The 20,340-nt window shown below is 42.3% G+C and overlaps 1 protein-coding gene across 2 annotated transcripts in view; it reads left to right on the plus strand.

Annotated features, from left to right (window-relative positions):
• Positions 1 to 20,340, plus strand: part of LHFPL3 (LHFPL tetraspan subfamily member 3) — a 234,180-nt gene that overhangs the window by 134,289 nt on the left and 79,551 nt on the right. Inside the window, exon 2 of one of the 2 annotated variants that reach the window (XM_060279524.1) lies at positions 15,219 to 15,455. In XM_060279524.1, coding sequence (XP_060135507.1) covers positions 15,219 to 15,455 — 237 coding nt within the window. Of the gene's footprint in view, positions 1 to 15,218; positions 16,544 to 20,340 lie in introns of those variants that run through there. The other variant, XM_035127709.2, reaches the window with a different exon arrangement.

Genomic DNA, 20,340 nt, shown 5'->3' on the forward strand with positions numbered 1-20,340 from the left:
TACCTGCTCACTGGCAGAATCAATGGCTTTAGTGCATATCCCTGCCCCCACCCCCCCAAAAAAACCTTGTCACTGTGACTGGGTCACCTACCTCTAGCTCTACAATTATTATTATTTTTGACTGAGATGCTTGTATTGTCAAGTAATGCAACTCTACAGGCCTGTGATTCCATGTAGCTAAATTTGTTGGCCGATGCAGAAGATGGAAAGTGTCGAAATGATTATGAATTCGAAGGTGTAGGAAAGATGGAAGGTTTGGGGGCTTTTTCCACCATTAAAAGACAAGATAATTAGGGAGCTGTTATAGATCATCAAATATTTGAACAGCTGGTGCAAAAGATGGAGGATACCGCTGAGAAGAAGCAACTGATTTATGCTTCAGAAACATAATTCAGGTTGTGTTGTAACACATAATGTAATAAGCAAGCCCCCTTGGCAACCCACGTATGGGAACATGGCTGAATTTCTAAATCCTTTTTTACAACAAGATAGTAGTAATATACAGAGTGCTAAGCCCTATGGAAATATTATATCATTATATCATTTGCCTGTTATGGATGGTATAAAACTAATGATTATAGCAAGCTAAGAAAAATGTTGATTCTGCGGAGCAATTGGATAATGCAACACATTTCTTTAGGATTATTGTGAAAGGTCATTCATGGAGGTGGCTTTTAAAGGCAGATTCAAGTGAATTTCAGAAAGAGCTCATTAAATGTATATAGGTTCACACATTTGAATGCTCCAGCTTCACATATACAAGATCAATATAATAAAAGTCTTTCCATAAACACCAGATTGCGCACTCTTTGCTAGCATATTGAAGAGAAGCTGAGTTAGATAGCATCCTAGTTAGATCTCTTTTTGTTGTTTACAATAAACATAATACCGCAATCATAACTAACTTTTTATGAACTGAAAATAGATACTTGATAAAGTGTCTAATATAACCTTACATTTTTTGAAACAATCTTGGCAACAGTTGTTGTTTTTTTAATGGCATATTAGGGGTGTGGTGTGTTGGTAATGACTGTAACTAAAATATTTACTCCACTGTGATCCATTGTTTGAGACATAGGGTACAGCATCATTCACATTGCTTTTAGTTATATATTTTCCTGCTGAAGATTGTTCATTGTTCGAAGGCAAACAGTTCTAATTATATACAGTAGTGGCATCGTTAGCTAAGACCAGATATTTATACATATTTGAAATCAGAAACAAATATCTTCCTATAACCTCCCTAAAACCAGTGAGTTTTTTTCTATCAGAATAGAAGAGAAACTACACTCCATTGTCTGCATCTTAATTTTTACTTTGCACATTTCCTCATTTTCTAAGTATCTGTGTGGAACAGAGAGTCTACCCAAAAGATAGCAAAGCCACAATCATTATTACCCTGTTTTCATAACACCCACTGATCATACATCATGAATGCCCCCATTGTTTCCTTGGCCTCTCCCATACACTGCTCCTTTTGCTCCTCTCAATTTCTGTGAACTCTTCATAGCCTTTCTCAATTCAGTTGATTTCCAGTGCAGACATACCGTTGCCTATTGCATCCATCTTTTTCTTTTTTTAAACAAAAAACTGCAAGCATAAATATGGGGCTTCTCTCAGATTCAGAGCAAAAGCAGCTTTTATTCAATAACAACAACACAGTTCTAGCATGTTCAGATGATGGATCCATTTATAACCTACACTGGTCTCTATGCTGCGGAATCAGTCCAGAAAAAAACAGGTTATCCTTGTTGGCACCTGTCTGTCTCGGGGGACAATGGAGGAGTGTGCTTTTGTGGGTGAAGTCAAACCGTTTGAAAGTCACGTTACCTGATGGAGCTGTGGAGACCAGATTATAGAGCAGTGTTTTTTAAATGTTCTGCTTTCAGGGAGACATTTCCACACCGATTCATTTGCAGAGGAGTGCCATGGAATCCCAGTGTTTTCTATAGGGTTCTGGGGCCTAGGTGCAGACCCTATTCATGTTGGGTGCTGCTCAGGTCTATGGGGCCTCCTTATTGCTTTTTTTAAAGTGACAGTTCAACCAAGAGCACACTCACGCTCTTCTATGGCTACGCATTGCAAAGATGGATCTTTATTGGAGGCACAAACTGTCATTCATTGGAGCTTATCTGCCATTACAGCCACTACACTGAGGAACCACTGAAAAGTTCCTAGGAAGCCCCAAGACTCCCCAGAACGTAATCTGAAAGCTTCCTTTATTACCCTCGATTTAAAACCACTCCATTGTCTAATTAAAAGCATAATCTACTGAATTGTAGGAGAAACCCCTTAAAGTATATTCTGTTCCGCTAGGTTTCTAAAACTGAAAAACTTAAGAAGAAGAAAAGGAACCAGGGAGGAAGATGCAATCTGTGACATTTGGTTAGCTGAGAGAAAGAATATGTGATAAGGACTGGGGGGGTTCGGTTGTGAACTATTTATAAGTTCTGTCAGCTCAAGACAAGGCATGGTGCTCCCTCTGTGAATGAGGAACTTTGATGAGAAATGGACATGTTTCAATTAAAGTGGCATGAAGCATCCCTTACCTGATAGAAGTTGCTGTATTCTAGTCAAATATATATGTGGATTTATCTTCTTTTTCTCTTCTTCCTTCCATTGTAAATCAAGCATGCCTTCTCCAAAGTCCATGAAAAGAGAAAAATTGTGTGGGTCTGAAATTCAATATATCATACAGGGGAAATGAAAATTTGTAAAATCTAAGAGACAAATATATGTTCTGCAGGTAGAAGCAATCAAATTTACAAAAACTTCAAATGGCCCGATTTCTTTTCTCTTGTTCTCCCCCCACCCTACCCCACCCCCGGCAGCATGAAAGCAATGCAATAATTCATTACAGGCTAAATAACAGTGGGTTTTCAAAAAAAATGATGATTCCAGAAAGCAGGAGGTAGCGAAGCAGAATACAGCCCAGAATCATTTTTCAGATGATTGTAATTACACCTTACTCAAGAACTGCTGTAAACACAGCAACTTCCAAATATCTGCTACCTCTGTATTTATTGCATTTGATAGAGCAGTAGGATCATTCTATTTAGCACAGCTGGAATTTAAGAATGCCTACTTTTTAAAGGAAAAAATAATAATGTTAAGTGCCATCATTGACTGCTGGCACATTTTGCTGCAGTAGACAAATGTTTTGAAGAGGAAGGACAGAGAAAAGACGGGACCTGCTTTGTCCCATAGGAAGGGACGTTACGAAATGAACAAGGCCTGAAGGACCAGCAACTAACCAGGACACAGACACCTTTAATAAGGTGGCTTGGGCAGAATTTTACCCCTATGCACACCTGTTGTGTTTTTCTTTTCCACACCAATCAGGCATCTGATCTGTACAAACACCAAAGTGAAAATGTACCCCAGCATTCTTTTCAGTGGAGGATATATACAAGTTTCAAAAAGTCCCCCCTCTTCCATGTCCATTATTGTGCTGCATGTGCTGCCATTTTTCTTCGAATGGCCGTTCTCAGCTCCAGTAGAGCAGCCTTATAGATAAGTGTATATATATTTAGAGACCAAACCTGCTATCCGGTGTTCCAGCTAAGCTTACAAGGAGGCGCAAGGGTGTCACGCAGTGAAGTACGGTCTGTGGTAGCCAAGCGTACGCAACCATTTACTGCAACGGGATTACTTAATGGTCCTTGCAGCTGTGTGTGAAGCTGGGGTGGTGGTGGTTTCAAAGGGCCATTAATTCGCAGATCTGTACAACTTTATCTACATAGGCCATAAAAGTGCTCTGATAAATCTAACGCATTGTCACCGGCTTGAAGCTGTTAAGAGATGTTTGCAAATTCAGACCCACAATACAGATGAGAAAAAGTTGTCCCAGCCAAGCCTAAGTTGAAACCTAGTGTGACATCAAAGATGCCTCTTAAGCAATTAACTCAATTTGTCAACATCTTCTAATAGGAGACTGCAACTGTATTTTGTGCTTATCAAGGAGAAAATACTTCCACAATGGACTCAGTTCTCTTTATTGTACGGTACCACTAAATCTGGAATGGTTTCTCTTGCGTTAGCCTATCATTAAGGAACAGTGAGGTTAATATTTTCCACTGTGGTCAGATTCTTCTTTGGGGGGGAGTAGATGATAATGGAATTAAATCACCTTGTGTATTTTTCTCACTGATTGACAGAGCATGGCATTCAAGAATAGAGAACCTGAATTTTTTATTTTTTTATTTCTGTCGTACATATTCTGCTGGTATCTCAATCCTCTAGTACATGCAGGGCTTAGCCAAGGACCCACTTTCAGTGTTACAAATGCACGGTAAGACTTAATCAGGAATGTGGTATAGGAAGCTGCAGTGACTGAAACATTGGAAGAGACAAAGAGCTGGTTTGCATTCAACGCTAAACCAAACCATGGCTTAGGGTGGACATGAGCATTCCTGGAGAGGAGATAATGGCTGCTGTACTCCTCCCCTAGTCCTCTTGCTTCTGCACTGCTGGAAACTGAACCATGATTTGACTTAGTGTATCAGCCGAACCTGACTCTAGACAAATCACGAACTGTAAACCCAAGAACTGTAATTCTTCGTTAACTTCTAGTTGTTTGTGTGGAACAAGACAAACCATGATCCCAGGTTCAGAAGACAAACCATGGCTTAGCTCACAGCGATGCATCAGTTGGTCTGGTGGAGGAGCAAAGTGGACATCATCTCCATCGCATGAGCCTGTGCACCAAGCCATAGTTTGCCTTGGTGTTATGTGTGAAGCAGCACAAAGAGTTAATGGTGTAGAAATGTGACAAACTGGATAGCAGAAAGTCCTGCAGACTATTGACTGCTTCACAGGTGCATCACAGCTTGCTTGGATGTGTGAGTGAGCAATCACAGATCAAAGTCTACAAATGAAGTTTTCACATCATCCTAGACATGATTCACATGTTCCCTGCGTAGTCAAGTGATGAGAAATCAAATGACATTTGTATTGCATGTGTGAACTAGCCCTAGGTAACACAGTGGAACAAGGTCAAACCAGTGTTGGCAGCTCTCGTACACTGAAGCTTCTCTGGGGGCCAAGCTATATATTACATTCTTGTTGTTTTTGTTATATAGCAACCATAGGTGGGAGGCAAACCCAGACATAATAAATCTGATCACACTTTTAATGTAGTGGGCACATTCTGCCCCTACTATGTCTGATGTGGGCGCGCCAGTTCTCCCCAGGCAGGCCATACCTTGCGGCTAAGCCTGCATTCTGTTTCTGAGTAACTTATCTTCCCTAACAGGGAGCACTATACTGACTGGGGCTAGGTTTTATTATCTTATTATATCTGTGCTGTGCTTAATGCACCAGCACCCAGTAAAAAAAAATGGCTGGTTAAAAGCCCTTCATGGCTTTGGACCAGGGTAATTCAAAAGATTGCCCATCTCCATGTGTCCCACCCATTTAGATGGAGGGCCTCCTCCTACAGGTTCTCCCACCATCTTAGGTGAAGCTGAGGGCCTTCTCGGTGGTGGTGCCCATGTACGAATGCCTTGAGCATGTTGGCACCCCTCACACCAGCATTTGCAGCCCTATTTGTGTGGGAAATAAATCCAGGTTTCCTCGAGAGGAATCTGCCTAGTGGTGGCTTTCCCTTTCCAAAACTGGTTGTGTGAAACGGCCTTCCCTCTCTCTTTCAGTAAGGATCTGGAAATTGTGGATATTTTCTCCCTTGCCTCAGCCTCTGCCATTACTACTGCCATTATTCATAACCCGTGTCCTCAGTGAGGGGGACGCGGCTGTCGCTGATACTCTTCCCACTGCCGGATTTGGCAAGGCATCTGCTTTCTGAAAGGCAGGGAAATGTCACTGCTGAATGTCAGAGTGGATGAAGTGACGGCAGAGCGGAGGATCCTCGAGGGCCTATTGCCCCTTCCTCTCCTTTTCTACTTAATGGAACTGTTAAAAAGATCAGGAAGAGCTGTAGATGAGATAAGTGAAGAACAGCACATGACAGGCAGCACAGACCAGTGAGACTAATGTGTGCCCCTCTGGTGCATGAGGGAGTGTGCTGTGGAAAAATATTGCTTTGTTACACAAAATGTACCTGCTCTTTGTCATAGATAAGGCTACTTTGCTAAAAATGTTGTGGTTTCCTCCCTCCACCACAAACATTATTTTTATTTATTGTATCTCTATCTCCTAAGGGTCATCCTGAGAAGGCTTTATTTCAACAGTTTTTCTTTGTTAAAATATATGTTTCAATAAAGGGGTTATTAAACCCCTTGGTTAGGGACGCAGGTGGCGCTGTGGGTTAAACCACTGAGCCTAGGGCTCACTGATCAGAAGGTCGGCGGTTCGAATCCCTGCGACGGGGTGAGCTCCCGTTGCTCGGTCCCAGCTGCTGCCAACTTAGCAGTTTGAAAGCATGTCAAAGTGCAAGTAGATAAATAGGTACCGCTCCAGCAGGAAGGTAAACGGCGTTTCCGTGTGCTGCTCTGGTTCACCAGAAGCGGCTTTGTCATGCTGGCCACATGACCTGAAAGCTGTACACCGGCTCCCTCAGCCAATAGAGCGAGATGAGCGCCGCAACCCCAGAGTCGGTCACAACTGGACCTAATGGTCAGGGGTCCCTTTACCTTTAAACCCCTTGGTACTCCCCATTGCAATCAGCAGTTGGTCCCTTTAGCTGCTTCTTTCTCTCTTTTTCTGAATTATCCTTTGCACTTTTCTGCAGTCCACCCACCAAAGCAGTTGCTTGTTGTTGGGATGCAAAGAGTTCAACACAGTCAAATTATTTCTTGTCAAAGGATTAAAAAAAAATCAGTCCAGCATAAGCAGGAACTCCCCAGGCTGATTTCTTAATGCAGATGCAGTAAACTTTTGGCATATAAGTTTATCAGGTAGTTATCAAGTAGACAGCTGCTAAAATGAAAAATGTTAAGCTGATAATATAATAAATAACAACTTGCACTTCCTGGCTGAGCTTTAAAGAAACCCACATTAGAATATATATTTTTAGATGTGGGAGACAAGTTTCTCTTTGAACTGTTACTCCTTGTGCTTCTACTGTGGGGTGGCTTCTGATAGGGCTACATGAAGGCTATCTTGACTTCAAGTGGTCCATTGGATCTTGACCCCTGGCTAACAGATGGAAATAATATATTTTGTGCTACAAGGTATTTTGGATGCCTCTCTCAGTAATGAGTCCAATCCTGCCTACTCCGAGTGCAAAGAATGGAGCATGGAGGAGCTTTGCTGAAAACCAGTATGTTGGTGACTTGTGGAAGTCAGGTGATCGTTTGCCACACCTCAACCCGTGTGATGTATCAGCAGAGAATGTAGTGCCCCAGGAAAGTCTTCAGATATTTCCTGCTCCCAGCAGGCACCTTCTTCCAGAGTCCCGAGTTAAGGGGAAAACTCCTTTCCCACTCAGTTCAAAGTGGCAAAGTGTTTATTGTCTCCAGACACAAGACAAAGCAAAACACTGCTACCTGCTATATACAGTTTTTTCTGCTCTTTGAAGTAAAGAGATCCACTAACAGAGAGATCCACTAACACTATTGGCATGCTAGCTAATGCTGCTATGTAAAACCCACAGCCTCTTCCCCTGACTCTTACATGTTCAGAGTCTGGCCCTGACACAGACAGGACAGCATCAGGAAATGAATGAAAATGAAAGGAATGAAAGCAAAAGGAATGAAAGGAATGCCCCAAAGACTATAATACCTGTCTCTACGTGCAGGTACCGGTATATTTCCTGAACCAATGAGGGGGTGAATAACTCAGCAAGCCCATACACTTGACTTTGCTGGTACAGTATTGCTGTGGTAACCCAGTGTGCCTGGCACTTTTATCTCAGAACATTCAGATGTGGGGGATATGCTCCTCAAGACATCAGACCAAGCTCTGTGCAGTTTAACCGGTTGTTCAAATGACACCAATGCAATATAGCCTTCTTCTCCCACACCATGCCACCTTGGTCAACACATTTCACAGGATCACCACACTGCTGAAGCTTTCAACACACAAGTCATGCTCAGCAGGAGCACAGTGAGTGGGGTACTGGGGGCGGAGGGCTACAAATAAAGATGCTCTGTGCTCTTCTCCTCTGTGAACAGGTCAGCCAAGATGGTGCCCAAAACCAGGAAACTGGACTGGTCCAAAGATGTCTTGAGATCAGGGCAGTGCCATGACTGATTTCGGGGGGGGGATCCCTTTCTCCCAGCCTCCACCCCCCCATTGCCCTGTGGTTCTCCTACAAAAATATAAACAATGGCAGTGAGGTTTAGAGAAATGAAGCATTGAAGAAATGAAACATTCTTATTCTTTGAATGCGAATAGTCAAGTTGTTCCCTCTGTGCGTTACAGTGACCTTTTAATTATCTGGAAACATGTATTTCTTTCCATTCTGCAAATGACTTCCTTTTTTCAAAATATTTTCTTACTACTTGCCTACTTTACATACCAACCCAGAGTATTAAGTTAACCCCCCCACAAAAAATGTTGACCAGAGGTGAGTGTCAGGAATGAGCCAGCTCCAAGAGAAGGTTTGCAGCCAACTGCAGGACGCAGCCAGGAACGGGGGGGGGGAGGCAGCTGCAGAATTTGGCTTTCCCTGACCTTGACAGGGAAGCTGATAAGGCAGTAGCTGAGAGTGGGCTAGAACGTGGTCAGAGCTCTCCTGAAGCACAATCAGGCTCGAAAGAACTCAGAGATAGCCTCTCAGAAAAGGAAGAGGTGGGGGGAGTCAACAAATGGGAGGGTTGCAAGACAGGAAGCAAAACGAGACATAAGGTTTGTAAGTTCAATTGCTTCTGGCCACGCCGGAAGGGATCTTCAGAAGGGTCATCTTGAGTGATGATGCCGGAGGCTTTGTTAGAGAGCCGTCCGGAGCTATCTGTTTGTTTTTGCAATAAATCCTCCTTTTTAATTACCTTTACCTTTACTGTGTTATCAAGCTGGGAACCTGGACTCCTGACAGAGAGTGGCATGTGTTAGGAGAAATTGCCTGCAAAAATATGTTTGTTAAAAAATGTGTATGTAAATGTGCACAACAGTAGAAAAGCACATTCAAAAATACATGTGAATTTTCATCTGGAGTTATTTTGTTTTTTTTAACAACGAATAATTTTGAAATGCAGAGGGCAGAGCTTAAGGCTGGGGGAAAAAACAAGAAACTGGGAGAAACTTAAATTGACAAATTTGCCCATCCCTAGAACTTTCTATTTACGTAGTCTCTAAACCACTGATAAAAAAATTAATGTTTTCCACTTGAGAGCTGCATCATTAACATCGAAGAGAGGGAAGCCAAGCTAAAGCAATACCAGAAACCCATGGTGCCAAACTGGCAGCTGAACAGATGAGCAGATGTATTACGGAGCAATAATACATCTGCTCACTAAAACTTCCTTGCTGCAGAAAAACTCTTGAGACTGATTCTCAACGCAGAAGGTGCCGCTCGGGACTGTGGTCCTATTTCTGATCTTTTGGTGAGAAAAGGTAGACAGCCAGTGTATTCCGCTCATCTGTTCTGTTTTTCTGTCTGCTAAGCACCTTCTTCCTTCCAGTTACCTTCATTTCCACTCAGACAGGTTAGAGCAGCTGGCCAGCCACCAGATACAAAATCTAACACTTGTCTGCCAGATGTCTGCTGTTGTATCTGTCACTGCTATGCCATCTGCCCTGCAACCTGGCAGGTCTTCTCCTCTCAGGAACTTGGAATCAAAGCGTATTAATGAGGGGAATAATTTCATGTAGCACCTGCTTTACAAAAACTCTCTTCTTGAACCTGCATAAGATTGCTTCCTCGACGTCCCCTTTCTTCGGAGCATCTGAGTGATGCCTGTGTATTCCATTTTTATACTGTGTGGTCCTTGGGTGTGTTTTCCCCCAGATTGGATTTGTGGCAATTTTATATTATGAACAACTTCCTTCTTGTAGGCCCAGAATTGGTTCTGATTTGCTTATGGGCTTATGGGCTGGTTCTGTGACAATCCTGCATTCAGGGTGTTCTCATTAATCATTTGTCCATCCTACACTTTTCAATAAAAAGGGACACGGGTGGTGCTGTGGTCTAAACCACAGAGCCTAGGGCTTGCCGATCAGAAGGTTGGCGATTTGAATCGCGGCAACAGGGTGAGCTCCTGTTGCCCGGTCCCTGCTCCTGCCAACCTAGCAGTTCAAAAGCACGCCAAAGTGCAAGTAGATAAATAGGTACCGCTCTGGTGTGAAGGTAAACGGCGTTTCTGTGCGCTGCTCTGGTTTGCCAGAAGCGGCTTAGTCATGCTGGCCTCATGACCCGGAAGCTGTCTGCGGTCAAATGCCAGCTCCCTCGGCCAGTAAAACAAGATGAGCGCCGCAACCCCACGACTGGACCTAACAGTCAGGGGTAACTTTACCTTTACACTTTTCAGTGCATTTCACCATTACTTTCCAAACCACAAAAAAATCTGTCTGTTTTTTTCAATGGATTTGTTTCACTTGAGCAGAAGAGCTCTTTAAACTGCTTGAATTGTGCAAACGGTACGTCCTTGAATTGTTCCCACAAAATACTGACAGCCTGGAGGCCCTCAGACTCTTGTGTTTCTGCATGGGCCATTCTGTGTGTCACTGCGAAGCTGAAGTCTCAGATTTCCACCCTTAATTCAGTGGATTGATGTGTTTTGTCAGCTAACAGCCTCAACTAAGTCCTCTTCTCTGAGAAACCGCTGGCAAGCCAAGACAAAACCGTCTCTCTGGCTAATTTATCTTTATTAGAGTGCCGCTTAACAAGCACCTGTGCGTCCTAGCCTGAAGAACTTGGTGGCCCATATTCTGCACTTGCGACAAGAGCTGATCAAGGCCCAGTGGCATGAAACTTCAGTGCATCAACTGCTGTTCACAGCTTGACAAAGTAATGTCGACATTTTGGCTCTTGCCAGCTTGACAAGTAGTGAGGGGACAGGGGTGAACAGCGGCAGAGATCTTGTCTACATGGGCCTGCAAACAAAGCCATGGGTTCAGCCAGATACTATGTTGGCCTGCAGGTAATGGCTTTTTCCATCTGCCTTGCCCCACCCTCCAGCCCTAGGAGCCTTCATAAGGGAGCTGTTCCCAGAAGAAGAACTGAGAGGAGAGAGAGACTCTGTTTGCCATCAGGGGGTGGTTGGTTTCACCTCTGCTGTACCCCCTCGAGTCTGAGGAACCTTCAGAAGGAAGTTGCTGCCATGGGCATGATGTATATGTGTGTTTTGCCCGTGTGTGGAGAGTGTGTGTATGAACTTAACAAAGACCCCCCCCTCTAAATAAACACACATTTGACTCAAATTTTAGTTTTGGTTTTTGGCAGAATTTAGGCCACAACTTTATTGTTTACAGAAAAGTTGAGTGGTTGCATAGGCTCTGGTTCGACTAGTTCCCTACACCCTTGCAGGTAGTGTTGAGCCAGAGCTCTAACATAGGTCAGCCAAGGGTGAATACCTGAGGCAGGTGAAAAGCCTGGGAACAGACTCTGTTCACTCCCCAGGTGCTCCCCTGGACTCAGGCACGGGCACAACCCCCTTTCGGGCCTATCCGCAAGCTTACAAGTTGTGACGAATTGCTACGCGGCAGGCGAAACCCAAATGGCAACAGCCAATCAGCCAAGTGGGGAAAATTCCCAATGACAGATGACACACAACAGCATAGCAAGGTCAATCGCAAAAATGCCCTAAAATTAGGGAGAGGTGGGTGGGTGTTCTGATGCACAAGCCAAAAGAGGAAGCTGGGACACGAGGAAGTGTTTATATAGGTCCCTCAATCCGTTTAGACTGCACCCCATTGGTCAGATTAAACCCAGCAATGAGGGACCTACCAGTTGGGTGTTGTGGCTATCCAATAGACCCACCCACAACCAGGAGCTCAGTCTCCAGGTCTCACTGCAACACATGCCCTCTTTTAGGGAGGACACGATTTAGTTTATCTTCCATGTGCTATTTTGTTAATGTTGTTAATATTGCTTTATAAATTATAAATGCACCATATAATATGACTTTTGCTTTAACTGCAGTGTTTAGATTATGTTTTAGTTGTCGCTCTGTTAAAAGTGCTTTATAGTTTGTAATTGTTTTGCTGAAAATTTGTTATTTATTCTGTACGATATATGCTGTATTTGTGATGTTCTGTTATGTTCTATCATGGTTTTGTTATTTATTATTCGTAAGCCACTTTGGGGTTCATTTGACTGAAAAGCAGCATAGAAATATAATAAATCAAATCCCTAGGCTGATTTGCATGTACTCAGGAAAGTAGCATTATCTTGTTTAGGGAAGTTGGGGGGGAATGGTGTCAATGAACACAGAAATTGCCCAGTTTTCCTTGACAGAGAGGATATTGCAAATGATTGCTCAGTTTGTGGATTCAAATATCAGCAGTAAAGATGTGATATCCCCACTTCAAAGGAGGGCAGTGGGGGCTAGAGATGTGTATCTTAAAGGCACATACACCTGCTGTAGTGGATGTGTGACACATCTTTCATTGACAGCTGCCGCTCCTACTCTTCTTCCTGCCAGCCCATCACATCCGCCATGTTTCTGTACTAAAATGTGGCAGTGAACTAACTGTGAAAATGGCAGTCAGGCAAAAACGGATGAGATTGCTTGCACAGAAAATTTCCTGGTCCTCTGGGAAGAATTAAAAAGTCAAAATCTACCATTTCAAATAAAAATGATAGGTAGATTTTACAAGTATCCCCTCTGCTTTAAAGATCTTATGATCTTATAACAGATAAATGAAACCTTGCTGGGACTGCATCTCAAATACTCACCTGTGCTTCCTAGCATGCCAAATGAAAACTGTGCCCAGGTAATCATATTTAAGAGTGAACATGTGTACTTCGGTTTTAATTTATTTTTTGCATGTGAAGACTGCTAATTCTCATAGCATTTATTAAATAGTTCATTCAACTAATGGGGACTGCATTTCCTAGTACTGCATTCTGAAGATTGAATCCTATGAGTCAATTTCAACGTAACTGAGATTTTGTTTTAAAAAAACTGTGTAAGTTCATATTAATTGTAAGTAAGGTGGACAACTGCCTGCTTTTCTTCCACATGATTTCAGCTTAATTATTGCTTCTGAATTATTATTTCTACATTGTTCAAGGCATACAATGTAAGCGGCTGCAGAAAAATAACGTTGAATTTTCTTAACTATATTTTCAAAGCAAAGGTGTGTCTTTTGTTCTGTGTGACTTACTCTGTTCACTTTCAGTGGTTGTGACAATTATGCAAGAAAAACACCCCACACTAATTTAGGATTTTTAATAATTAAAACATCAGTGAGCAACAAATTAAATATATGAGTTGAAGTACCTTGTACTTCAGCTCTTTCTGCTGGATGTGAGGTCTGTGAAAGTGGCCCAATAGTTCAAGGGAAGAAGCTTCCCCTTTTATGCAGGAACTGTGGGGAATTCCTCAGTTTAAGAACAGCCCTGTTTACACAAACTATTTGGTATATGAACTCCGCAAAACCAGAAGTAGTGTCCTGGTTTGCAAACTTTACCTCAGTCTACTAAAGGAAGCCGAACGGTGGAAGGGCATCAGTGGTGGGAGGCCTCATTAGGAAAGCGCGCCTCAGTTTGAGAGTGGTTTCGGTTTAAGAACAGACTTCCAGAACGGATTAAGTTCGTAAACCGAGATACCACTGTACCACTGAAGGTCTTCATTGGGCATAAAAAGGATATGGCTGGGGAAAGAAAGTGGCTGGGGAAACCCAGCCAGATGGGCAGGGTCTAAATAATAAAGTTATTGTTATTATTATATGCAAATGACAAAAATGTGGATGACATGATTATGCCGTGGTACCTCTGGTTAAGAACTTAATTTGTTCCGGAGGTCCGTTCTTAACCTGAAGCACCACTTTAGCTAATGGGGCCTCCTGCTGCCGCTGTGCCTCCGGAGCACGATTTCTGTTCTCATCCTGAAGCAAAGTTCTTAACCTGAGGTACTATTTCAGGGTTAACGGAGTTTGTAACCTGAAGCGTTTGTCACCCGAGGTACCACTGTAACAGGCTAGAATTGCTGTGGAAAGGCCTTTCAGAAATGTGAGTTTGTTCAAGTGAAGTTGGCTTGACTCTCAGCTGTTTGGTCTGCTTGTGTTTGGCAAGGAAACAGAAAGCAGGGAAGAGTTAAGCAAGCAAGGTACAAAGTGACTTGAGGCAAATCTATGACATGCTTTTAGGATGCATGTTCATCACTTCTTGACCATCAGTCTGCGGATGGTTCATGAAACAAGAGGGAACTGGTAGGGAAAGGAAATAGTCTTTCCTTGGGCCAGTGACATTTCCGATGGCTTGTTTTCTATACTGACGGGGAATTGGAAACCAGAAGTAATTTTCTTATAGAAGAAGATTAATGAAGTTGGAAGAATTGCAAGACAAAACTATCCTGGAAATCTTAGTGCATTTCAGCATTCAAGTTGGACTCTGATTAGAAACTCCTCCACCGCTGCAAGGAGTTAGAAGCTTTCATTCATCAATAAGAACTTGAAAAAGACTACTTGTTAAATGGATGTTTTACCAGAGATTCATAATATTTGTTGAAACAAAATAAAATAAAAAATTCCTTCCAGTGGCACCTTAGAGACCAACTAAGTTTGTCATTGGTATGAGCTTTCATGTGCACGCGAAGAAGTTTTTGTGTGTATCTGAAGAAGTGTGCATGCACACAAAAGCTCATACCAATGACAAACCTAGTTGGTCTCTAAGGTGCTATTGGAAGGGGGGAAAATTATTTTGTTTCAGCAAGGGAGACCAACAAGGCTACCTACCTGTAACTATAATATTTGTTGTTGTTTTTGTATATGCTTGAAAACTTACATTAGCACAATACAGATACTATTTGGATATAAGTTGGATCTCTTTATTTGCTGCACAGACTTTAAATTTGCAGTATGTCGTTTTGCTCTGCATTACGAATGAATGTATCAACTTCCCTGTTTGTCTTGCAGCCCCAACTCTTTCCCAAAGGTCTGAGAATAAGCAAAAGAAGTTGTTAAAGCTGCAGGTATCCCACCCACCAACCCCCAAAAAGTTAATAAAACTTCAAGTTTCTGAGCAGCATCATAATTTCCTGCACAGTGAATATGTTGTGGTTGTCTTGGAAATAAGCAGGTTATGAAGTTTTGCATCACAAAGTAGAGACATTTTAATAACGGAATATGGGAATAGTTGTGAGATATAAACTTCAACCATGTGATTGTTCTGTCACTGTCTTTATTCCTCTTTCTTTCTTTCTTTCTTTTCCCAGCTGCCTGTCTTGTCCTGGGCTGTATGATTTATCCTGATGGCTGGGATGCAAAAGAGGTGAAACGGATGTGTGGTGAAAAGACAGACAAGTACACATTGGGGGCTTGTTCAATCCGCTGGGCGTATATTCTGGCCATAATTGGAATCCTGGATGCCCTGATCCTCTCTTTCTTGGCATTTGTACTTGGCAATAGACAGGACAGCTTACTAGCAGAGGAACTCAAGCTGGAAAACAAAGGTAGGAGGAACTGCTTTGGGAGGCTGTGTAACTCTGAACTGCAAGGGAAAGCGCTTAAAAACAACCATCTCCATTTTCTGTGTAAAGACTCGCGCTTGCTCATAAATTATCCCCCATCCATATTAACGAACTGGTCCTTCGTATTATTGACCTTGTCAAATGGCACCTTTTGGCTTCTCCCCTTCCTTCCCTTAGTTTCATCCCCTTTCATGCTCTTCAGGCTCTGGCTGAGTGGCAAAAGTTCCCATGTAACCCCTATTCATGTATGCTGCTGCCCAAAGGGAGGGCAAAGAAAAGCACGCAAGGGAGCAGTGATGGCGATGTAGACTGTGGAGGAGGTCACCACATGCTGGTGAACTCAGCAGAACTCAGAGCTGGTTGTAGTCCTTGATCTGCCTAATTGCATTGCGTTCACCCGGACAAGTCTTTTACCGCGCAATCCACAAAAGCAAGTCCTGCCAAATACAATGTGCAGGGCTCGACCCACTCATGAGGCAAGGTGAGGGGACCACCTCAAGCGGCAGGATCCACAGGGGCAGCAGATCCCACTGCAGACCTTAATTTCCTCCCCTTGTTTGAGATGTAGATCTTGACTCCCACTTTCTTCCCTGGTGGGGAGAGAGGTGTCATTTTTGTGGGTCACTTCAGGTTCCAAGATGTCTTGGGCCAGCTAAATACAGTTAAATATATATATAGAGAGAGAGTTTTAGTCTTAGTTGCTTTAGGTGGATGATGGATATATCAAATCTAACTTTTAAAAAACAATTATTAGAAAATGCAATCTTTGTGAATTTTTAACAATGCTGTAAAGAAACCTTTCACCTCCTAGGATAGGAACCAAGGATAGACAAACCTGCCTTAGACTATTAGTTTATTTCACCCCCATATTGTCCACTCCAAGGTTAGCCATCATGCTGCCCTCCAGATGTCATGGACTACAGTTACCATCTCCCCATGCTCCTATTAAGATTTTTCCTAAGTTTAAGAGCAGCACAGGAGGTGGCAGGGGAGGGGGAGCTGTGACCTGCCCCCTTGTGCTGCTGACTGGGGAACAGCTAGGGGTGGTGAAAAGCTTGCCAGGATGCGCACATTTTTGAAGGCCTGTTAGGGAATATGTTTAATGCCCAGAGAATGAACAAAATTCATTTGGGTAAGGACTTAAGACCTTTGAGAAAGGAAAATGCCACATTGGTTATCACCTATAGAAGCGCTATCAGTAAAGACATTAAAGGAGATTGTAGAAACAATAAAGATATTATAGAATTCAAATAAGGGAAACCAAACTTAAAAGAGAGAGAAGACATACAAGACTGGATCAAAGACTGGGTCCAGTATTTCCGATTAAATGAGATATTCAGGAAAGACAAAGAAAGAGGATTTTCTGAGGAAAACTCATAACTCAAAAAAGACTTATTGGGCAACAAATAAAAACTAGTTTCAAAAATTTATAAAAATCTTATTAGAGTGGGGAGACTAAGGAAGAAATGGCAAATGCCTCTATGATCTAATGGGTAATTGACCTAGGACACAACATCAATATGACTTCTTGGGAAAAACTGTGGAAAACCACAATAAACTTCCCGGCATGCTATACCCTAAAATAGAACCTTCAAAAGGTGGTATATAGATGGTACCTAACCCCTAGTAAACTTGTAAAAATGTATACAAAGGAAACCAATTTATGTTGGAAATGCGAAGAGATTGAAGGGACATTTATACACATGTGGTGGAGCTGTAAGAAAGCCAAAAAGTATTGGAAGAAGATATACTCAAAACTTAAAAAGAGGTTCCGGGTCTCATTTCCCAATAAACCAGAGATGTTCTTATTGAGTATAGTACAGGGGGAAATACCCAAGAAGGTACTTAGTCTTTTCCTCTACATAATAACAGCGGCCAGAATAACTTATGCCCAAAGGTGGAAGGACAAAAATAGTCCCACAAAAATAGACTGGCAAAATAAGCTAATAGAATAAGCGGAGCTAGCAATGTTGACTGCAAAGATAGAAAATCAGGATGAGTCGGATATAAAAGAAGAGTGGGAATACTTTGGCGAATATTTAAAGAAATATAACAATCGGATAAATTTCCAAGTGGGGTTAGATATATGAGCAGCAGCTAAAATAAGCAGGAAAAGGGTGGTTATTAAGGAGATGCAGCTTAACAAGGACTAATTAAGACCCTGCAAGGGGGGGGGTGGAAGTCAAAGACTGTAAGATACAGAATGACAATGACTGGTGTACTAAGACATGTAAAATGCATAAATGAAAAAAGAAAAGAAAGTATTCAGTCTATATATACACAGTTTTCAAGGTGTGTTGAAGATTATCTCTTATTGCCTGGGAAAGGTGCACAATTCTCTCTTCATGAGGCCTTGTGAATGTGCACTGTACTGTTCAACTCATAACCCCCCTAACATGAAACAAAGTCAGTTTCCTGTTCTGGTTTGAGCATTATGGCTAAAAGGCCACCAAAAAGGGATGAAGAAACACAACATCTGGCCTTTACTGATATCCATGTAGTAGGAGAAACAGAGAATGGTGAAAGACTATGATTTTTAATCCATCCAGGATATTCTGGATGGCACTTCGTGGTCATGATATTGTGGGAATCTCAGGTATAGAAAACTGCAACAAAAAGTCCAAGTTCGGCTTCCAAAGAAAATACAATCTGTGCACTGAAAGTAAAGCAAATAAATGTGGTCTTGGAAATGCCCTTAACCTTCTCAGTTCGAATTCGGTGATTGGGTTTTGATCAGACTCTGCAGCATCCTAAAAAGCAGCTTACAGCTCAGGGTTCCTTCATCATTGACTTTTTCCAACCTTCTTGCACAATTTCTTTGTGTAGTTTTGGCTTACTTGGCCAAAAACTTCAGGCTGATTCATGAGTGACCCTTCCCTGGAAAGTAGTTCTTTGGGAGCTGCCAAGAAAAGATCCACAATGTGGTATTATAATTGCTTTCTAAAAACAGTTGCTTTCAAAAGGCAGCAGATTTCAAGTTCTCATGGTTAGAAGATATACTAATAAGCATATGGGCATTTTCTGCTATAATCTTATAAGCAGGGTCTTAGAATAAGAACCCTCCCACTTCACAGAATGGCTGAGGAAAGCTTGGGAGAATGCAATGGTGATGAAATTTGCAAGCCAAAGGAATGCTGTTAAATATAGTTGCCAAATAAAGTTTATTTGGAGATGGGCCTTGTTCATACATTGCTGGAATGATAAAAGTAGCGGATGAAATACCTCATTACAACTTATTTACTTTAATGTAGCAAACCAACACTCTGTAGACTTTTTTGATCTCTCAATTTTCTCGCTTCTTTGTCTAGTCCTTGTTTAAAGCTGTCCAAGTTGGCAGATAAATTATGCAAAAAGAGTAAAGCAGGAGAACTAAATACATAAGGCTTATACATGTCTCCTCAAATATGCATAATGTATACAGAAATGAGTTTACATTCATGCATGGGAGGTCATTCCCCCCCCCCAATCTAAGGGTCACAGAGCTTTGGATTAAGCCACTATCAGTAAATACTGTTCTATTTATCAACCTAGCCATTAAGTATCATAGCATCGTAGAACTGACGAGTTGGAAGGGACCCTGAGGATCATCTAGTCCAACCCCCTGCAATGCCGGAATATGCAGCTGTCCCATATGGGGATCAAACCTGCAACCTTGGCGTTATCAGCACTATACTCTAACCAACTAAGCTATCTCAGTGTGCATCTTGAATGATTTGTTCGCGGTAACACTAGCTTCTATGACTAAACACCTGGTTAACTGAAGACTGAATAACAGCACACCTTCTCGTTGTGCTGTTCAGACTATCGATGGTATGTGGTTGTTGTTGTTTAATGTTATAATGAATCAGAGCGGTTTGCTTTTTATTTATTTCTTTAGGATGCAGCGAAGTCTACAGGCTTTTGCATACTAATGCTGCTGTTCTCCCACAGGTCAACTTTCCTCCTGAACTCCTCATTCAAACAGCTAAAATAATAATTAATCACTAAGGCAGGGGCTTAATCAAATAATCTGAGCAGCTGCCCCCACTGTAGTGCTTGGGAAGCACGAGTTATTTACTGTTGCACTTCCACACGGGTAGCATTACTGTGTGAGTTATTAAGCTCTTGAAGAATGTTCTCTCTTCACAAAGGCTCTAAATTTGACTACAAAGCCTTCGGAAGTGGCAAGACAGTTGAGAATGAGCCCTGGATTATAAATATCGGGATTTTTAAAATATTGAGCCTGAGCCTGAGGCACTGTGAATATGTCAGAGTCAGGTTTCCTGTTCTAAGCAGACATCAAAGGATTCCTGCAAACTGTGCAAGGGTGTCCGAAATATTAGGATGCCCCACACATTCAAGCACAAACACACACCTTGGTGACTGTCCTGAATTTGGTTCCAAGGACTTGCTGGGGAGTGAACTAGGTATGGGGGTTCATTTGGAGGGTTCAGCTTCAAGGTAAAGATTTGGACTTGATGACTGCAGGGTCTGATAGACCTATATTCCTTTACATCCCAGGCTTAGATGGGACGCATAGCAGTCTCCCATTTAAGACATTGGTGAGGTCTGGAGAGCATCTTGGCTTCAGCAACTGCAGTTTCTGCCAGGTACTCAACAGACCATTCACTGGGCCCCATCACAAAGACTTATTGAATCAAGGTTGAAGAAAAGGAGTCCATCATGCTACACGTACACGCACTTTGCCAAAACATTCCTCATGTTATCTGCCCCCTCTGTTTCCATTTGATGTTAGACATGTGACTGAGGAGAGCCTTCTTGGTTGATGCTTACCTGGCACCAGTTCTGAAATCGTTTTAGCTGTGGTGCCATTTTATTTGCCTGGGGTTTTTATCGTGTACGCTGGGTCTGAGTTGTTGTTTCTTAA

Source organism: Zootoca vivipara, chromosome 10 (assembly GCF_963506605.1).
Source record: "Zootoca vivipara chromosome 10, rZooViv1.1, whole genome shotgun sequence".
In the NCBI taxonomy this organism is placed as follows: Eukaryota; Metazoa; Chordata; class Lepidosauria; order Squamata; family Lacertidae; genus Zootoca; species Zootoca vivipara.